At 56.7% G+C, this 20,171-nt stretch overlaps 1 protein-coding gene and 1 long non-coding RNA gene across 4 annotated transcripts in view; one reads left to right on the top strand and one right to left on the bottom strand.

The window, feature by feature from the left end:
- LOC111767730 (uncharacterized) overlaps window positions 1-3,415 on the bottom strand; it is a 35,610-nt gene extending 32,195 nt beyond the window's left edge. The window contains exons 1-2 of the long non-coding RNA XR_002799532.2: window positions 3,089-3,415; window positions 2,140-2,241 (exon numbers count right to left, since the gene is read on the bottom strand). This is a non-coding gene — a long non-coding RNA (uncharacterized lncRNA). The remainder of the gene's footprint in view (window positions 1-2,139; window positions 2,242-3,088) is intronic.
- Window positions 3,416-3,534: 119 nt separating this feature from the next.
- The window catches only part of NEURL1B (neuralized E3 ubiquitin protein ligase 1B), a 43,069-nt gene continuing 26,432 nt past the window's right edge, over window positions 3,535-20,171 (top strand). Inside the window, exon 1 of one of the 3 annotated variants that reach the window (XM_070232916.1) lies at window positions 3,535-3,751. In XM_070232916.1, the coding sequence (XP_070089017.1) occupies window positions 3,721-3,751 (31 nt within the window). In that variant the 5' untranslated portion in view covers window positions 3,535-3,720. The remainder of the gene's footprint in view (window positions 3,752-20,171) is intronic. The other 2 variants (XM_070232913.1, XM_070232915.1) reach the window with 2 other exon arrangements.

Here is a 20,171-nt window from a genome sequence, read left to right as displayed (position 1 = left end):
GTGCAGCCACATTCGCTTGCACACAAATATGACTTGTTCACTGAGCAGCTTCATCGCCCTGAGCCTGTTTCCTCCTCTGTGAAAAGAGAGGACCGAGACCCCTGTGACTTCAGCCTCCTCCAGGCTCTCCCTCCTCCTGGCGTGAACTTGGCAATTCCTTCCTCTCTCTGAGCTTCAGCGTCCTCTCGTGCAAGACAGGAATTGTGTTACAACCACGCTGCTGGATTGCAGGGAGGGTGCTCAAAGGGCGCGGCCTGGTGCCTGCTACATGGTGAGCACTTTGTAACCAGGAACTGAAAAATGTTGCTTTTGTGGGTGAAGATCCGCTGGGTCTGGAAATCCAGGGTTTGATGAGCAGGGTTCGCTGAAACACAGCCTTCCTAAGGTTTGTGGTTTGACTGCAGCCTGGACTCCTGGTTCTTGACTTGAGAGGCCGGGTCTGGGCAGATGCCCTGGGGCTCCCTGGACGAAGGATCTCCTCCCAGGTGACTGCAGTGGGCGTCCCCCCCAGCTCAGGGTGCACCCTTTTTACGAGGTGCACCTGACTGCGTGCTATGGCATGGGGCAGGGCCTGCCAGGGCATGTCCCGAGGGAGCAGTGCCAGGGAGCCGGGCCAGGCCCTCCCTCTCCCTACTGCCATGGGCGGCTGTGCCAACACTGCACAAGAGAGTCAGCCCCACCCAGGGGCCCCTGCAACCCAAGCACGGGTCCCGCTGCCAAGGGTGGTTGGCACATTTTGTGCATGTCTGGGTGTGGTTAAGTGTGGTGGGTGTGTGGAAGTCAAAGCCAGGAGAGGTTACGACCAGAGGCTGCTGCTCAGGCCGGAGGATGCTCCTTCATACCCTGCTTTCTGTTTGCACACCTCCTGTGACAGGGACCTCCCTCTCTCACCACCTTCCCCTCCTTCCCCACCTTCTCTACCTTCCCCACCTTCCTGGAGCAGCTTTGTCTTGCTTCTCAAGTATGGTTCCCGGAGCCAAAGCAACTTCTCCCACAATGGTCTAATCAGCATGCACTTGAGCAGCAAGCCCCTCCTTTGTTCTAGCAACAATCCTTCTGTTAATGTATCCCATTTTGTTTGTTTGTTTCTCCCCACACATGTCACTATTGATCACACCATAGTCCAGGGCTACTATCAACTAAACTCATTCCTCCACAACTTTTTTCTACCCCTTCCTTCTTCTCTTCCTCCTTCTTTCCTTTCTTCTTCCAGTTCAGAGCCATGCATTTCTGCAGTCAGCTTATTCAAACGTGTATTGAGCACTTGTGTGTGCCAGTCCTGTTCTAGGAACTGGAGATTTATAAATGAATACCACCTGGGTCCTGCCCACAGGAGGCTTCCCATCTGCCAGCAGAGAGGATGGGAGGGTAACAGCTATAGCACCTGCCCTGAGGGTGTAATGGAGGGACAGGACAAAGTGCAAAGGGACAAACTGCATGGGGTGAGCAACTGCCATATACGTCCAAATGCAAGGCAATCCAGATAAAGGGTAAGGGCAGTCCCACGCTCACGGTGAGAAGATGCACAACAAAGCTGAATCATATAAATGAAACTTTAACAGGTGGAGATAAAATAGACATCTACTTGTAATATTTCACTTATTTATTTAGTTAGGCATACATCTTTTAAATCTTTTATATAAAATATTAATTTGGAAAGACTGCTTTTGTCTGATCTCAAATTTCAAAAGACTATTTGTTTCAAATTCTCTACCTGTGGCTTTGACACCAGTGTGACCAGCATCTCGGGGGAGGGGCTTTTTTCATTTTCCCAAGCACAACATATTTGCAAGGACCAAGATGCTAAAACACAATCCTTTTGGATCCATGTGTCAGGTGGACACTGTGTTCCCCTGTCCCATCTGCAGGCACCACCTGCATGACATTATGACAGCTGGGGCTTCGTGTGCTGCAGGGGTGCATCTGCGACCTGCACAACACGGCCACTCACCTGAGCACTCTGAAAGCCACTTCTCAAAGAACTGTTTACAGCAGCCTCCCCTGCAGTCACCCTTGGCGACCTTCCCTTTGTGACCCTTGCAGTCACAAAGTCCCACTTGCACTGCCTTGCTCTGCCTGAGTAAATTTCCTCCACTCCCTTGGTGATAATGCTGACCTCTAGCTGCATCCCGAACTCACCTGGACGGAGGGTGTGTCACTCACTCATGTGATGGGAAAAGGAACTCATGTACCTTTCCAAGCAGGACTTTGTGTGTAAAAATCAAGTCACTGAGAGGGCACCTGTAACATGAGAAATTAGTAACTACAAATACAAGGCAACCTTGCATACGACCCAGACGATAAGTCAGGGCCGGGGGTGGGGGATGGAGAAGGCTTCCCATAGGTGGAGGGGTCTTTGAGCAGACCTTGAACAATGAGAACCCTCTGGGATGAGCCAGGCGCCCTAGGCAGAAGGCACCGGAAAAACTGACTGGGGGCTCTCTCAGGGACCCCCTCTCATTCACATAGCTCCAGCCCAGCTTTATCCCTTACCAGCTGGGAGATCCTGGCACCTCTTTTCCACTCTCTGAGGCTCGACATCCCTATCTGTGAAGTGGGGGTGATAACACATACTTCATAAGGTCTTAAAGGATACAAGAGCATGGAAAGTAGAGTGGGGAAAAAACTGGTTTAGAACCGAGTCTTTTTGGGCAAGTCATTGTACTTCCTGAGCCTCAGCGTGCCCATCTGCAGAACGAAGCCCAGTGAGGGTAGGGCCTGGCAGGCGTCGCTCCCCACTGACCGTGGTCTGGGGTCCCCCGCACATGAGAGGTGCTGGGAAAACACCTGCAGGGGGAAGGAATCAATGACAATGCCTGTTCCTCCCTCTGCCAGGGCACACCCCCCAGCTCTTCACACAGATTCCTTGCTGTCTGTCAGATGGAGCTGCCATGCCCCTCAGCTTCTCCCTGAGGCCCCCATCCCTCTTGTTTTATTTCTTCCTGGCTTTGATCATTATATTATGTGATCTTAATTGCTTATATTTCTGTCCTCACCACTAGCATGCCTGGTCTGTACCTACAGCGCCCAGCGCTGCGACTGGCACACAGGGTGCACTCAGCATTTTAATGGGTTCCCTCCTCCCCACCTTTGGCCGCTGCCTCGGTTTCTCCTACTCTCAGGTGCGTGATGCCACCCCCACCGCCGTCACCCTGGCCGTCACCAGGCTCTTTACACCGTCCGAAGTGACCTGCCTGTGCGCACGTCCCCAGCCCCGCACCCCGGCCCCTGCAGACTGCTCGGCGGGGCAAGGGCTTGGCAGGCTGTGGCCCAGCGCCTGGAAGAGCGCCTGGCACCCAGGAGGCTTTCCCAAAGTGTGGGAATAAATGAGCGGAAGGCCAGCGGGATGACGAGCCGGGTGCCCGAGGCCACCCAGCTGCCCGGCGCGCCTTCCTGCCCCGGGCGCGGGAGCGGCGAGGGCGGGAGGCTCGGCCGTTCCACTCCCGCCGCGGGTGCGAACTTTCAAAAGACGCGGCGGCCGCGGCCCCGCCCTCCCTGCGCGGTTGGCGGCGGCGGGAGCGGGGGCGGGGCCGCGGCCGGCCGGTGGCTCCGCCCCCTCCTCCAGCCGCCTCCTCGCTCCCGGCGCCCGCCCCAGCTGCCGCCCGCCCGCTCGCCGGTGCAGCCGCTATGCCCCGGGGCCCGACCCCGGCCCGGGTCCCCGGCCCACCGCGTAATTAGCTTCCGTGCGCGCCGCCGCCAACGTCGCGCCCAGACGCAGCGATGGGCAACACGGTGCACAGGACCCTGCCAGGTACGCCGCGGATCCCTGCCCGGGAGGCAGGCGCTGGGGTCCTCCTCTCCTCAGGGGACCCGCTGGGTGACTTCCGGAGAGCCACCTCCGGCCCCTCTTGGAGCCCTCGGCTCGCAGCGGGCTGGAGTCCCCGCTGCCTCCCGGACCCCGGACCCCGGCTCCGCGCGCGCCCCGCGGCTGGGCTTTGCGCTCCGGGAGGGCGGGTACCGCGTCCTGGTTACCTTGGGGACCCCCGTCCTCGTTCTCCCGGCTTTGGCCAGATGCGCGAAGGGGCCGCTGGGGCGATGCCGCGCGCCCCCTCGCCTTTGTTCCAGCCCGAGGGCGCTGAGGAGGGAGCCCGGGGCGCCCCGGGGGGTGACTGGAGCCGGGCTCCCCAGGGCTTCCGACGGCCAGAAGCCGCCCATTGTGCCGAGACTGCAGCTGCTGAGAATGGGGGTGGGGGTGCTCGCAGGGGTACCCCAGTTCCCAGCCGCCCAGCGCCCCCGCGGCACATGCTGCCTCGGTTTGACTATGTTCCCACCCGCACCCTGGCTGCGCCCCCCTCTGGTGTCCGCTCAACTGGGGGCGTCTCTCTAGCCTCTCGGAGTCGCGGCTGCACAGCGCATCGCCCCCTGGTTAACACCACCCCAGAATTTCCGGGGCCGGAGTAGGGGGATGAGGCGGGGAGGGTGGGGGTGGGAAGGCCAAGGAGGCCTTACTAGAAAACACCTGGTAATCGTGGGAAAGGATCATTGCTCTGTGCTGGGCGCTTTGCATCCCCCAGCGCGGTATGCACAGAAGCTTTGTGGTAAAGAGATGGATCTCAATTTTATAAATGAAGAAATTGAGGCTCACAGGAGGGGAAATGATTCACCCAAGGTCACACTGCTGGTGGGGGGAGAGTCTGGATTGGGACCTGTGTCTGCCTGCACACCCTTCCCCACCCCCCCAAGTCTTTAGAATAAGTCTTTATTTTGGCTTACGGTGGGGCATCGCTAGCATCCTTTAGGTGGAAGGTGAGAGCTGTGCGTCTTTTTAAAGTTCAAAGGCCCGGCTCAGCGGGGAAGCAAGTCTGCTGTGGGGAAAATTTAGTGTGAGGTTTCAGGAGGAGAGGGACCTGTCACTCGGTCTCTGCTCTGACACTCCCATGTAGCCCTCCCTTCTAGGCGTTCTATCAAAAAGTAGTTGTTTCTTCCCCTGGAGGGGACTGAAATTGATGATGCTGAGCCCCGGGTTCCCAAGGCCGGTTTGTGGAAGAGAAGCCAACGCCTACTTTTTAAGCCTGCGGGCAGCTTTAGGGCCACTGCACTCAACCTCCAAAGTCTCAGAGGTGAAGTCACCAGCAGAGGGTCACCAGCTAGTCAGTGGCAGAGGTGGGATTCAAACCTGGGACCACTTACCAGAGGGTGCCCTCCACTTCCTGTTCCAAGCTATTGCTTGGATGGGAGAGAACCCACCCCCCCAGCCGGGAGGTGTCCAGGGATGTTGGCAAATATGGCAGATGTTCTGTCAGCCGCAAAGACACCGGGCTGAGGCATAGACCCCTCTGTAGGATTTCTTACTTAAGGAATGTTTATGCTGTTTTAGTAAAAAAGCCATTCTGCCATCCGTGGGTTGGCCTTGGGGTGGGTGAAGGGACAGACACACGCCAGGCGGGCTAAATATAGCTGGAGATTTATGTCGTCTCCATCCCACTGGGGTCTCGCTTTGTGGCCTGGGCCACCCTGGGCTGGGAGCCCGGGGCTGAGGTCAGTTACCCGCTGCAGTAGCTAAGTGGAAAATTCAAACTCTCCACTGGGGCTGATGCTGGCACTGAGTTTGAGGAAGGGGGACAGAACTGAATTCCTGAGCCACATCAGTTTGCAGGTGCCAAGAATATGAAAGGCCTTTATTGTTTTCCGACCTGCCTATAATTAGTTTTTCACATACACTGTGCCATTTTTTACACCTCTGTGCTCAGTATCTGATGCTCCCCACTCCTGGCATATCCTTTCTTGTCTGGTCCATTTTTCAAAGTCTAGCTTAGTTGTCCCCTGCTCCAGGAAGCTTTCCCTGACCAATCACACCCAACCCTATCCTTCCTTGTGCTGCCTAGATGCCTTCTTCAGTCTCTGCTTATTCATCTGACCACACTGCATTGTGGTCGCCCGTCTCCACAGCCCTTGGGGCCGCCTGAGGACAGAGCCCATGTCTTGATCATCTTGTATTCCTGGTTGCCCAGCCCAGAGCCTGGTGCCTGGCAGGGGCTCAAAAACCGGTGGTGGAGCTCACGTGTTGCCTGAATCTTGGGCTGAAAGAACGCTTGGTTCAGTGTTGCCCTGTAGAAATCCTCGTGCTTTCGTGCTCAGGGAAAGGACCCCTGCGTGGGGTTCCTTCTACGGGACTGGAAATAGAGAGCTGGCACTTGCCGAGCACCTGGCTCCCGTGCCAGGCTTCCTGCATATGTGGCTTCATTTACATGCCAAGCACAGCTTCTCCTTAAGGCTCCTGCATTGCTGATCCCTCTGCCTGGCGCATCTTACCCCGGACCTCCACATGGCTTCCCCCTCGTGGCCTTCAGGTCTCTGCTCCAACGCGGGTCCTGCCCTTGCGCCTGCCCCCAGCTCTGCCCGCTCCCTTTACCCTGCTTTGTGGTTCTCCTTAGCGTGAACCACTAACGTGCCATGCTGGATGAGTGGGTAGCCGTTTATCATCTGTCTCCCCAGGGAAGATTTTCTCTCTTTTCTTCACTGCTGTGTATGCAGCTCCTGGGGCTGTGGCTGGTACACAGTAGAGGTTCAGTAAATATTTGTTGAATGAATGAGTGAATTTCACTCTCGCAACAGCCCTGCAAGGTAGGGATTATCAGCTCCATGTTACAGATGAGAAAACCAAGGCTCAGGGAGTAAAACGACTCCCTCCGGCTCACGCGGCTTGTCCAGCCAGCAGAACCAGGATTGAAATCTGGATTTGTTTAGCTCCAGAGTCCTGCATTCTTCCTCTGACATGCAGGACCCTCCCTGTCAAAGTTCAGATAGTGTTTATTGGGTGCCCCACAGTCCACCTGGCATGCAATCGTGTACAATAAGGAAATGCCAAAGAAGGGAATGCCCTTTTTGATTGATTATGGGGAACCCCTTGGGAGCCCTCACGAAGGGCGTCAGCAAATTCAGACGAATGCTCTATGAACAGAAGTGTGCAGGCGTCAGCACGAGCGTGCACGTTCACTAAGCTCCTACTGTGTGCGTTACCCATTCTCTTTCTAGTGGCAGTTCAGTCCTGCAGAGTCAGGTGTCATTCTTCTCCACTGTACAGGTGAGGAGACAGAGGCCCAGAGACGTTAAGACACTTGCCCTGACTCCCTGAGTTAGGCAGTGGCAGAGCTGAGCTTAGAAGACCCAGGTCTGTCTTCTTCCTAATACCACATGGTCCTTTTCCCTGCACTCTGTTAGCCTTAATCTGTAAGGGGAGAAAAGTGTAAACAAGTGGGGGCGGGGCGGCGAGAATTCCAGGGTGGGGAGGAGGGGAGGGGCAGGAGGAGGAAGTCCCCCCTTCTCCCAGCAGCACGGTCAGTCCCTTCCCTCATCGCGCCTCTGGGATCCCCGCAGCTCTGGTTGGAGAAGAGGCTGAATTCGAACTGCCCGTGGGGTTTAATCATTAAGTCAGTCTGTGCCTGACCGAGCCAGGCGCCCTTTTTAGTGTTAGTTCAGGAAGAGGGTGTCCTGGAGCTTTCGAATGAGGGCACAAGTTGACCCTGCTCTGTGCCAGCCCTGAGTCAGGGGCTTTACTCACGTCATCTATTTTAAATCGTCTTAACAACCCCCCAGGGGGCTGTATTTATGCCCACTTTACAGGGAGGCAAATGAAGGCTCAGAGAGGTAAAGGACAAGGGCACACATGGAGTGAGGGAACAGCCAGTCTTCCTAACCTAGATGCTTGGTCTGCAAATGCTGTGTCCAGAACGGAAGCACCTGCTCCCAGCAGCCACTCAGATGCCCTCCCTGTGGAACCTCTTTCTTTCTTTCTTTGGTGAGGAAGATTGCCGTGAGCTAACATCTATGCCCATCTTCCTCTATTTTATGTGGGATGCCACCACAGCGTGGCTTGATGAGCGGTGCTAGCTCCCTGCCCAGGATCCGAACCCATGAACCCCAGGCCCCTGAACCAGAGCCTGCAAATCTAACCGCTGCGCCGCCAGCCAGCCGTCCTCTTCCTTTCTCTGACCTGCCTGCGGAGCGTGTAGGTGTGGGCCTGCCTGGGTCGGCTCTGCAGCTCCCTGGCCGTGGGAGGTGATGCTCCAAGGCTGGGCAGCCGCCCTTCTCCCTGGATCTGGACTGTCTCAGCTCTTAGGAGAACTGCAGCCTTCGTCACTCCCCTTTACAGCCGCTGCAGTGGCTGTGTGGATGACCCCTCCAGTGACGTTCCCTCTCTTTGCACCTCTTCCTCCTTAGCCCATCACAGTGTGAGGTTCGGTTGGGCTTTATCTTGCCCCAGCTGACCCCTCCCCCCAGATCATTAAGAATGACTCTCACAGCCTCCAGGTTGTGCAGGAGTCCTGAGCTGAGCCTCTCCAGGTGATGCAGCTTCTCTTCGAACAGCCCGGAAACCTACGAGGCTGTCAGCACATGGTCGGGGGCCTGACTAGTCAAGGTTCTTCAGTGACGGCCCCTGAGGATGCTGGGGCTAGGGTCGGGGTGGAAGGGTGGAGTGGTCTTATCCATCAGTGGACATGAGGAAGAGGGTGTGGGGTCTGTCCGGTACATAGGAAAAGTGGAGAAGTTGCCTGTGGAGAATCTGGAGCCAGAAGGAACTAGGCCCTTCCTCTGCTTCTGCCCTCTTTCTGCTGCCACCTCTGCTGCCTTCACTCTCTCTCTCCCTGGCGGGAAAGGAGGGAGCTCTGGGGCTATGGGAGTAGGGGAAGGCTTCCTGGAGGAGGCGACATCTGAAGGAAAGTCCAGCTGAATGTAGGCCTCCCCGACTCGAATGTCATCTCTTTCTGCCACCTTTGGTGTCTAATGTGACTTGGTCACCCCAAGGCCCCTGATCTCCACTTAAGTGCGTCTCACCCAGGCTGGGGTGACTCTGGGGTCTGCCCTGCTTTGCATCTTCCTGAGTGCGCACCTTCATTCATCTATCTGACATCTTTTGGGCATCTGTGCCAGGCCCTGGGGGTTCAGCTGTGAATGTGATGGGCAGCTGTGGATGTGAGGGACAGGAGGCCCCCGGGAGCTGGCCTCTGGTGGAGGAGGGATGGGATGCTCTAGAGGAACAGTGACGCTGTCACTGGGGGGCACAAGGGGCTGCTGCCCTCTGCCCCAGAGAGGTGGGGGTCAGTGCCCAACGCCCCGGACAAGGCCTGGCCACCAACCAAGTGGTCTCTCTACTGTGGGTCGTGCTCGACTAGCTTTTAAATAAATCTTTAATACATAGAGTAGAATAAAAAATAAAATATTGAGTGCATTCTTGTAGTAGGAGTGTTTTTGCTTCGTGAACTTTGGCTGTGTGTGCGCACTCGTGTGTTGTGTGTCACAGTGTAAAATGTGTTGGTCTGCGTGGCTCTCAGCCATTGAGCTGTGACAAGACCGCTCACTGGTCTCCAGCAGGGGGAGGTCTGGCGTCTGGGTCTAGAACGTGGGTCTTGAGTCAGGCAGCCGGGTTCAGATCTCCGTTTGGCCATTTCTCAGTGGAGGGACTCTGGGCCGGGTCCTGCCTGTCTGTGAAGTGGGAGGCTGGGGAGGCTGTCTTGGGGTTGGCGGGCTGAGAATTCAGTGGATCGGAGCAAGCGGTCTTTTGCACAGTGCCTGGGGCATTCGCTGTCACGGTTATTGTTGTGGCCTGGAAAGGAGCGGCCTTGGACCTGCCCCTGGGGTCCCTGGATGGGGCCGGCTGACAGGTGCCCTTCACTTCCTGCCTTGAAACCCTGCCCCAGGCGACCGTGAGCCTTGACCCGAGGGCTGGAGCAGGAGGCGGCCCTTTCCTGTGCACTGGCAGCGGTTCCCAGGGGTGCCCGGAGCTCTCCCAGGATATCCTGATTTCCAGTGAGAAGCATCTTCTTGGCAGGCTGCATTTTGCGGTTCTCAGCTGTTCCCCAGACCTTCAGGCCAGGCTCTGTGCTGGGCCTGGGGGCACAGCCTGGGTTTAGGGACCCAAGGTCTAGTGGGAGAGACCAACAAGGACTAGGCAGTTACAGGGAGCTGGGGAGGGAGAACCCAGGGAGCCGCGAGAGCCCAGAGGAGGACACAGGAAAGCCTCCTGGAGGAGGTGCTGTCCAGCTGAGAGCAGAGAGCAGAGCAGTTAGCCAAGAGAAGGGAACGAGAAAGGCTATTCAGGGCAGACGGGCTAGATGTGCAAAGGCCTGACGAGGGGGAGCAGCGCATGTGTAGGGAGCTGTGGTATGTGGGGGTCCCAGTGCAAGTGGGGGTGGCATTGGGGTCAGAGTGGTGGGCAGAGGCCAGGCGGGGGAGGGTGTCCTCACAGGCCAGTGCGGCCGGCAGGCTCCGCTCCTCGGCTGCACGCTGCCCGCTGGGATGACGGCCCTGTTTGCCAGCGGGGCGCAGCATTTTCGCTGGCTGGGCTGCAAGGACCGCTCAGAACAGGCCGTTTAATCTTCCCCATGGAACAGAAGAGTCAGCTCTGCCCTCTTTTGGACCAAAGGGCTTTCTGTACTTTGTGGTGCTCTGTGAGGGCTTAAAATAGAAGCCCAAAGCCAGGTGTGTGGTTAGAGCTTAAAGCAGAGAGAGAAGAGGGGGCAGGCCCGAGTGCCGCCCGTCGGCGCTCACCTGGGCCATGTAGCAGAGTGGTCAGAGCTTTGGTGTGCTTGCCCCATGCCAGGTCCTTAGCCCGTTTCGTCCCATTTGAACCATCAGGACGAGCCTTCCAGAAGTAGTTTCCCGTTTCACAGATGGGGGAAACCGAGCTCAGGGGGTAACCAGACCTGCCTTGGGACAGGTGGCCGGGAAGTGGCAGGGCAGCATTTGACTCAGCCTTGCCCACCCCTCCGTCACCAGGGGGTGCTGGCCCTCGCCCTCATCCTGAGCCCCGCCCCCTCAAGCTGCCCCTCCTGCAGGTGTACCTTCTCACCTTCTGTGTCCTGGGAAGGTGATTACTCCTGTCCACCGCATCCAGGATGAAGCCGCCCATGGAGCAGGGCCGTCCCCCAGCCCCGCCCCACCTGCCCCAGGCCTGCAGACTCCGTGACTCTAAAGGTGGAGGTGGCCATCAGACATCACCATGAGCCCTCTCCCCCGGAGCCCAGCTGCTCGCAGGCTCTTCCCACTGAGAGCTCCAGGCAGCCGCCCGAGTCAACCAGCAGGGGCACGGGGCTGGGGTGGGAGCCCTGGGCCGCCCTGCACCCAGGCTTTCCTGCAGAGGAGGAGCATCCCGTCCCCTGCTGTGCCGGCATTCTCAGCAGAGCTGGCAACAGCACAGCTGGGGGCCTTCACCCCTGGGTCTGAGTCCTGGCCCTGCCCCTGATTGGCCAGACAAGCAACTTAACCTCTCTAAGCTTCCATTCCCTCTTCTGCAGAAAGGGGATGATGATGGTACCTCTCAGACATGCAAAGAGGCCCACGGATAGGAAGTGCTCCAGGGGGCACCTGCTATTATGTATGCATTGGGCAAGCAAGCCCCTGCTCCATGCTGAGCCCTGTGCTCCCGAGGGAGACAGACACAGAAGAGTAGTAATAACCGCTGACTTGTGTCACGCAGCCAGTCTGTGCCAGACACTGTTCTAAGCAGGTGCCTGCATTCAACCTTCAGGACGAGTTGTGAGACAGCTGCTATTGTTAGTGCCGTGTCACTGTTGAGAGAGCAGGGAGAGGCACAGAGAGGGAAAGTGACTTACCCAAGGGCACGTAGCTCTCGTAGTCCAACAGGCTCCCGCTAGAGAGAAGGGATGATGGTGTGGGGTGGACGGCTGTAGGGCCGGGCCGGGGGTCAGGGGCGAGGCATTCACATTTGCACTGGAAGCCTTCGTAGTGTTAAGCACAAGTCTGTAAGCATTTAGGAATCCTGGCAGATTGGTTTTTAGTTCACCTGCTTCTTTGGTTGTTTGTCTCATATCCCGCCTCCAGGCATGGTCGGGGTAGGGGGCCTTTCTCCAGGTGGCCTTGGGCTGACTGTGGGGACCCCAGCTGATATGCTCCAAGGTCTGATGTGTAGGTCTTTCAAGGCGGGTCAGGGGACAGCTGATGCCGTGAGGGCTTTCTGGAGAGCAAAACGAGACCATGTCACCCCCAAGGCAGCAAAGAGTCCCCAGCAACGTAGCCTGGGGACCCCTGGAGCCTGAGAGCTGCCTGCAGATTCCTGAGGCCAAGGAGCGGACTTGATGGGGAAGGCGCTGTGGGCCAGATGCAGGTGTGACCCGTGTGTGGACAACACATGGAGGCAGATTTCAGCTCAGTTGAAGGAGGAACTTTCTAAATGTGGAAGCTGTCTGGAAGTGGAACAGGGGTGGGGCTAGGAAGCAGCCTTTGCTGGAGTGGCACTGGTGTTTAGCTGGGACTTGACATGGACGTTGCAGAAGCAACCGGAGCATCAGAGAGATCTGGGGTGAATTGTCCATCAGTTGCCTTTTGACCCTGGGATCTTAGGGGGAGTGCTATCCAGGGCTCATTTGCTCGACACCTGTGGGGCCCTTCACAAGCTTTCACTCATGTAACCCTCCTGCCAGTTCTGCCTATTAGGTGGTTTTAACCCCATTTTATAGATCAGGAAACTGAGCACAGAAAGAGAAAGCTACCTTACCCTACCCGAGTCTATCCCCCCCCACCCCACCCCCGACCTCCCAACCTCAGCACCTTTTCAGACTCAGCTGCAGGTGTTTCTGAGCAGAGTTTGGGACAGCCATCTTGGACGCCAGTCCCAGCTCGCCCTAATCCCTTCTCCCTTCATTATTATTTTTTTTTAAATTGGCACCTGAGCTAACATCTATTGCCAATCTTTCTTTTCTTCTTCTCCCCAAAGCTCCCCAGTACATAGTTGTATATTTTAGTTGTGGGTCCTTCTGGTTGTGGCATGTGGGACGCCAACTCAACATGGCCTGTTGAGCGGTGCCACGTCCGTGCCCAGCATCCAAACCGGTGACACCCTGGACCACCGAAGTGGAGCACGTGAACTCAGCCCCTTGGCCACGGGGCCCTCCCTTCGTTCTTATTACTGAGCCTCAGGGCAGCTCAGAGCTGGCCTCTTGCCCCACTTCTGGGCAGTGGGGGAAAGTTCCTTAATGAGTAATCCATTTGGGGAAACGGGTGGGGTGGGGGTGTCGGGGGCAGTGCCGGCAGTCGGCAGAATGCCCATAGCTATTAAAATGTGTTTTGTTTATATCCTCAACATTACACGTTGTTTCTATCACAGTTCTATCCCTGGGCACGTGTGCTCCTTCCTGTTCCCCTAAGGATGATGGATTTATGAGCTGGGTGGGCACACGCATGCCCGTGTCTCCAAAGCCGAGTCTGCTTGGTAACTTTCCATTCCACGGGAGGGATCCTCACCCCTCAGAAGAGCTTTGCTTCTCCTCAAGGTTCTGGGCGATTCAAGGGCAGGAAATGGGAGAGCGGAATTTCCCTGTCTCCGGGGATGGTGCAGCCTCTCATCCCTGCAGACAGCTCACTCAGGCTCTCTGTTCCCAGGACCAGAGAGTGCTCGGAATCACCACGTCCCACCTACCATTTGGCGGATCGGACACTGAGGACCAGAGCCTTGAGCAGGGTCACACACAGATTTACAGATGGGGTCTTTGGCTGGCATCTCAAGAGATGTGGTGGAAAGAGCACTGGTTTTAGAGGCAGTCTCAAGTTCAAATCACAGTTCTACTATATCTAAGCTGTGTGATCCTCAGCAAGTCACTTCCCCTCTCTGGGCTTCCATTTTCTCATCTTTAGGATGGGGATAATGATGGTACCTCCCTCATGGGATTGTGATGAGGAATAAATAGGAGAGTCCAGGAGAAGTCTGAGCCCAACATTAGATGGGGACTGCATATGTGGGCATGGCTCACCCTCTTTACCAGAAGGTGGCTTCAGATTCCTTGAAGGCAAGGAACGTGTGCTTCTGAAATTGATGGAGGGGAGAGGAGCCATGGCACCAAATGGTCCTGCTGTGTCGCCCCTCTCGCGTCCCTGTGATAGATTACTGCAGTACCCACTGGTTGGCTAGGGAAGCAATTCCACATCATGGTCAAGAGCACACCTGGGCTTTGGATTCAGATTTCAGTCAAATCCTGACCCAGGTGCTTACCTGTACCATGGTCTTGGGCGAGCCCCTACCCCGCTGGGCCTGATGTCCTCATCTGGGAAATGGGTCCATAGGGCCGTAGAGAGGCCCAACTGAGCCAATGACACTCACATCATCAGAGCTTAGGACAGATGGGATGGAGATTCCTATCAGGGCCCCAGTTTGCACTTCTGACACTTCTCCTTTATGTCTCGGGTGAGGGGCATCGTGGGTCCACACTCCCCTGCTCTCGTGAGCTCTTGGGCATTTGGAGGAAGGCCTGCGTGGTGGACAGGGTGAAGGAAAGAGAAAGCTGGTCTTCAGAGGGGAAAGCAGAGTGGAAGGTACCCTTCAGAGTCACTTCTCAAGGTGGGCCTCAGAGCCAAACATGGCGGGGAAGGAATCAACATTAGTTGAGGACCTACTGTGTGCCAGGCCCTGTGCTCTGGGCCTTCCCTGCAGGGATGACTTCTATACTTTGCCCGAAACAGCCATAGCTTCTCCTTCCTAGCCTTGGGAGCCAGGCTAGTATGGGTCCAAATGCCTATTCCACCACTTCCCGGCTGTGTGGCCTTAGGCCGCTCTCTCAACCTCTCTGAGCCTCCCTTCCTCACTGGCAGTGGGTCTGGTAGCCGTCACCTCCTTTAGCACTGTTGGGAAGATCACAAGTCGGGTCATCGGAGGGCCAGTCGCAGGCTCTGCGTCACCCCCTGGGGGCTCTGCCTCTCTGATCATGCCCCACCCCGAATTCTTTCTGCAGACCTTCGGGAAGTTAGGCGCTCGGGCTCCATCCCCCTCTCTAATCTGTCACTGGCTTTCCTTTTTTAGATGCTTTACTTATTGTTCATCCCAAGTTCTGCCAAACCGTGTGTGGCCTTTGAGCTGCTCAGAACAAGCTGATTGATGACATCCACCCCCCACCCTTCCCCGAGACCAAGGCGGGGCACGCTCACCCTCTTTGCCAGAAGGTGGCTGATGCTACTTGTATATAGTCTAGATTTTTTTCTTGCTGGCCAGCAGGTAGGGGGGAGAAGGGAGGCATAAAACAGGAAGGATGTGGCCTTCGGGTGAGACAGGACCAGGTACAAAAACAGGCACTGCCCGCACAGGCTGGGCCGCCCCCAGCAAGGACGTCTGCCTCTCTGGGCCTCAGTTTTCTCCTCTGGGAGCCACCTGGCAGGGTGTGGCAAGGAGTGAGCGGGTGTGGTGAGCCCCAGGCCCATGCTGGGTCTGCCAGAGGTGGGCCCGCACCCCTCAGGGCCGGCGAGCACGGCCCTGCAGTGGGGCTGGTGAAGAACATTTCGTCAGCTCCAGGAGCGAGAGCAGCGATGTTCAAGGAGAGCTTCCTCCCTCTCTGGTGCTGCTTTTGACTGTGGAAGGCAGAACCAGTGGATCTGTTGGGACCGGGGCCCTGCAGGTCCCCACCTGCGGCTGAGGTTAGCGAGCAGCCAGCTTCTGGGCACCACCCGGTCCCGGGAATGGCTGCCCTCAAGGAAAGAGAAGGAGAGAGCTGGCAGACTCGGCCAGCTTATCAGCCAGCTGCCGCCAGGGGCTGCCTGGAGAAGAAGCAGGTGCCGGGGAGCAGGCCTGTGCCAGCCGTTGGAAGCGACGTTTGAAATCTGGACTGTTTCTCTCACTCCTGCTGTGCTGGGTCATTTTGACAGGCGAGGCGGAGAGGAAGGGACAGTTGCTATGGGAAGACCCAGGGCCTGAATCCCATTCTTCAGAGAGGCAGGTCCTCGGGGATTCTTCCCTGCTCCAAACCTTCAGTGGCCCCCAGAGCCTTCTTGAGGACCTTAACCTCCTCTGCACGACCTTTAAGACCCTTTGTGGTGCAGCCGCTGACTCCCTGTGCACCTGCCCCTCTCCTTTCTGCACCACATTCCCTGCGGCTCCTCAAGTCCACACATCTCATTCTCACCTCCAGGCCTTTGCCTGTGCTGTTCCCTGTACCTGAACCCACTTTCCCATCTCTTATCATCCTCCCAGCCACTTCTTCCTAAGTCTGCAGAGTGGCTTCTCTGAGAAGCAGCCCCATAGCCCACTCCTCTGTGCTGGCACCCTGAGCTGTCATGACGCCTGTATGTGGCCGTCCCGCCTGCTGGTCTCAGCTCCAGGGGCCCTGGCATGCAGCAGAAGCTCCATAAATGTCAGTGAAGGAGGAAGTGATGTACTGGAGAAAGAATGAGGGCACATCCCCCCTCCACGGCCTGGGGCCCTGACCCTGGGAGCCGGTGCCTGAGGTTGGAGCTGCCTGGGCCTGTTTATCAAGCCAAGACCTCAGCTGAGGCACCCAGTGGAGGGTCGAGCCTGCTGGGCATCATGACCCCACTGAGCGCACTTCGAGGGTGGCGTCGGGGTAACCTCAGCCCCCAGGAATGTGGCACATCTGAGCCGACTTGAGCAAAGAGGGATGCTTAGGCCTGGAGAGAGCGAGCTTTCCTCCTAGCAGGCTATGTCGTGGGGCCTCCGGCCTCCCTCGGGGCCTCCTTGCAGCTGTTGACGGGAGTGTGGGCCTCCTGGCTGGGCCGCACCACAGAGACCAGGTTTTGTTTGCAAGAAAAGGGGAGAGGAGGAGCAGGGTGGCGGTTTCCAGGGTGGGCTGGCCCCATGCCATCCGGGGTGCTGGCCGACCAGGCCTCTGAGACAGAACAAAGTCCCCTTAAGCTGGCAGCCGTCCCCTGGGCGCATGTCACTGCCCCGTTTGGCAGAGGCGAGGGAGGCTTGGTTGTTTTTTTCCAGCCCACTTTCAAACCCACCAATGGCAGAGGAGTCCGATCCGTGCCCTGCCTTGCATGGCAGGAAGCCTTGCCACATATCAGCCTTGCCTTTTCCTCTGTAACACACACACGCACATGCATGCACACGCATGTGCCCACACACGCACGTGTATACCCCATGCTGCTTCCCACCGCCGAGCCAACAGCGTTGGTTTGAATTTTGGACATGGGCAAATGTCGCTTGAACCAGAGATTTCTCACTCGAGGTCCATGGTCTGAGATTGGATGTCGTGTGGGTCAGGAAGCCCCTGAAGTTGGCGGTCAGGTGGTGTGCGTGCAGCGTGGGTGTGTCTCGAGGCAGAGGCTTGTATGGCTTTCATGGCCCTTAACAAGGCTCACACCCCTGCCCCCAAAGGTCACGAGTGGCTTCCTTGGAGGAGGAGTGGCCTGTGGGACAAGGGCCTGAGCCCATCCCTTCCCTGCCACCGCCTGGCTTCGCAGCCTTGGTGTCCTCCTCTGGGAAATGCTGTGGTAAAGCCCACCCTGAATGTTGTCCCGAAGACTCAGCCCAGTGCATGTGGCCCCGCCGGCACAGCGCAGGGGCTCGCAAAAGGCCAGTCAGATCCCCTTGTGCAAGGAGGGGCAGGATGGACTGTGCTCCTGGGTGGCGAGTCCCTTTCCCGGTGGAGCAGAGTCTGCTGCAGATTTCAGCCAGGATGCCATCTGCTGAATGCCAACACTCTGGAAGCCGTCATCCGGCGGTCGGAGAAGCCGGGCTGCTGCTTCCTGCCGTCCTCCTGGCGGTCAGTGCCATTTCCCTGGGCTCTTTTTAGATCAAAGGAAGGCTGGACTGCACGATGAGCGAGGATCATTCGGGGGGTGGCACAGTGCACGTGGGATGCTGCTGGGATGGCTTGAAAATAGGCCTCTGTCCGTGGACACCAAAGGAAGGTGACCCCAGGGTTTTCAAGAGGCCCTTCCTGGCCAAGATCACCAGCCCTCCATGGGAGAAACAGTTCAGGGTGTCTTTCCCTAGACCCCCAAGTAGACACTCAGACCCAGGAATAAACCTTTTCTCATCAAAGGAAGTAAATTTGGTGTTAAGGAAGGGACCAGAGTTTAGTGAACACCCACCATGTGCCCCACCCGTGTATCTGACGGACGAGGTGGGCTCCTTCCTCCCACAGCCATTTTGAAGGGTGGCGATGACTCTTAGGCTTTTCTAGATCTGGTCGGGGGACCCAGAGAAGTTAAGCGCATACCTCAAGATCACACAGCTAAGAAATGACAAAACCAGAATTTAAACCCAGGTCTGTCTGGCTCCAAGCTTGTGCTCTTTTTCACGGCCTCTCACAGTGGGATTTAGAGAATTAAGAGCACAGGAGAGATGGAGGTGAGGGGCTCCCCCGGGGGCCGGACCTGAGGTTCCGCGCAGGGAAGGGAATGAAGGTTTAGCGAGCATCTCCCATGTGCCAGGTCTGCGGGGCTCTCTCTGCGCTCTCGCCGCCCCTCCCAGCAGCCTGAGAGGGGATCTAAGATCGCGCACCTTTTGTAGATGGGAAACCTGCAGCGCTGGCAGGCGCCTGACTTGCCCACGGACCCTCAGGCAAATTAGCCACAAAGCACAGGGACATTCTAAGACACGGATGCAAGTAAACCCCGGAGCCACCCCAGAGTGCCTCTTGTGTCCACCTGAGTTCCCGCAGGACTTGCCCAAGGCTGGGCACTGGCAACATGATTTAGTGAGAACGGAGTCCCCGCCTCTCTAACCACCCACAGCTCCTCACCGCCCACCCCGCAAAATCTCTGGAGTTGGGCGTTGCTTCCTTGACCAAACGCTGGAAAGACCCTCCTGTCTGGGCTTGGCGGGCTGGGGCAGTCTTTGATTCACCATGAGGTTGGGCCAGGACTGTTTCGTCTTCCCCGGTGCACACGGGATGGGCCACTGCAGAGGTCCCCACCAGGTCCCCACCTCCCAGAAAACCCCACCACCTGCCTTGTTCTTAGGGTCCCGATTCCGGGCCAGAAAAGGTGGCGGGCCCACTGGCCAGGGGCGCATCCTCAGCCTTGCGTGGAAGGAAACGGGCATGGGGTCCCTGGTGTGGGGTGGGGGTGTCTTCCTGGCAGAAGGTTCCTCACTAGTGACAGGGTATCTATTTGAATCTGGTCCTGGTGCCAGCAACCGGGAACCTCTGTGCCCGTAGCCTGAGCCATTTGGGGGAACAGCTGAAGTGATCCCCAGGAGGGGAACCGTGGGGGACATTTGGCCCTTGATGGAATATTCTGTGGCCATGAAACATGAGCACAGTGAATGCTTGGGAGCCGTGTGGGAAAATGCTTTTTATGTAATGTTGGGTTAGAAAAAAGAGGCAGGAACAGAATTGGCTGTGTGCTCTGATGGCAGTGAAGTTACAAAAGGTGCTTGGTACTCCTTAGTACTTAGTACTTCTGCACGTCTTCTGGAAGGAGGTTGGAAGGGGAGGGAAGAGCACCGGTTCGGGGTCAGACAGAGCTGGGTTCACGTGGCAGCACTCTCCTCGTGGCTGCGGGCAGCGCCTCTGCTGCCTCCAGCCTTGTTTTTCTCCTGGAAAATGGACACAATAATCCTGTAGGTGAAGGTTTGTTTTGAGAATTAGCTGCAATCACATATGGAAAACATCCAACACAGGCGTGGCACACAGCGAGGGCACCGCCTGCGCGGCTGACGTGGATGGGCAGGCGGAGATGGTGAAAGATGGGATGCAGGTTAGGGTGTGAAAGTGGGGAGGTCGGGGCAGTTTTTCTCTTCCTTCTCAAACTCTCTAAAATGTGGCTGTAGTTTTTATTGCAATAATTTAAGTGATAAAGTTCAGGGCTTCCACTGATATCTCTGAACTAGGATGTTCTGCGGGGCCGCTGGGGTCCACGGCCACAGTTTTTCTTGTAGAAGCCACTTTCCCTGAGCGAAAAACAGATGTTTGTGCACAATTTGGAGACTGCTTCTTGTGGTTCTTTTACTTTATGCATTTTCAGTTTGTGTAAATAACACGTCCTCTTAGAAACTTTTTACTCTGGTTTTCTTTCTCTCACATCAGGACTCTGGCGTGGGGAAAGAAGTAGTGTTTATCCCTCATTCCCTGAAGGAAGTGCAATCATATACTCCAGATTAAACAAACATGTAACCCTCGCTGGTTACGCGGCTGCATTTTATCCTAACATATAGTTGGCTTTGCAGGCAGCTGCCCCGGATAGTAACAGCACAGCTGCTCGTGCCCCTCTGCTCATGTCAATCACAGGCCACTCCCCTAGAACATCTGCTCAGGATTCCCAAGCCGTCTGTAAAGGAACTCTCTGAAGGAGAGATAAGGTTGGAAAAACAACAGTGATGGCAGAGGAGATAAAAATAATCAAGTAAGAGTGACCTGTGGTCTTTGGTGCTCAACAGGGCTTTTGATCTGTGGTCATATTTAATGTTTCTGGAGAGTCTGCCAGCTGTGGGGACCTTGGAGAGAATCCGGCCTGTTGGATGGGGGAGGAAGCTGCAGCCCAGA

The sequence above is a fragment of the Equus caballus genome, chromosome 14, assembly GCF_041296265.1.
Source record: "Equus caballus isolate H_3958 breed thoroughbred chromosome 14, TB-T2T, whole genome shotgun sequence".
Lineage (NCBI taxonomy): Eukaryota > Metazoa > Chordata > Mammalia > Perissodactyla > Equidae > Equus > Equus caballus.
Note: the sequence above shows the minus strand (reverse complement) of the source record. Positions and strands in the feature narration are given on the sequence as shown.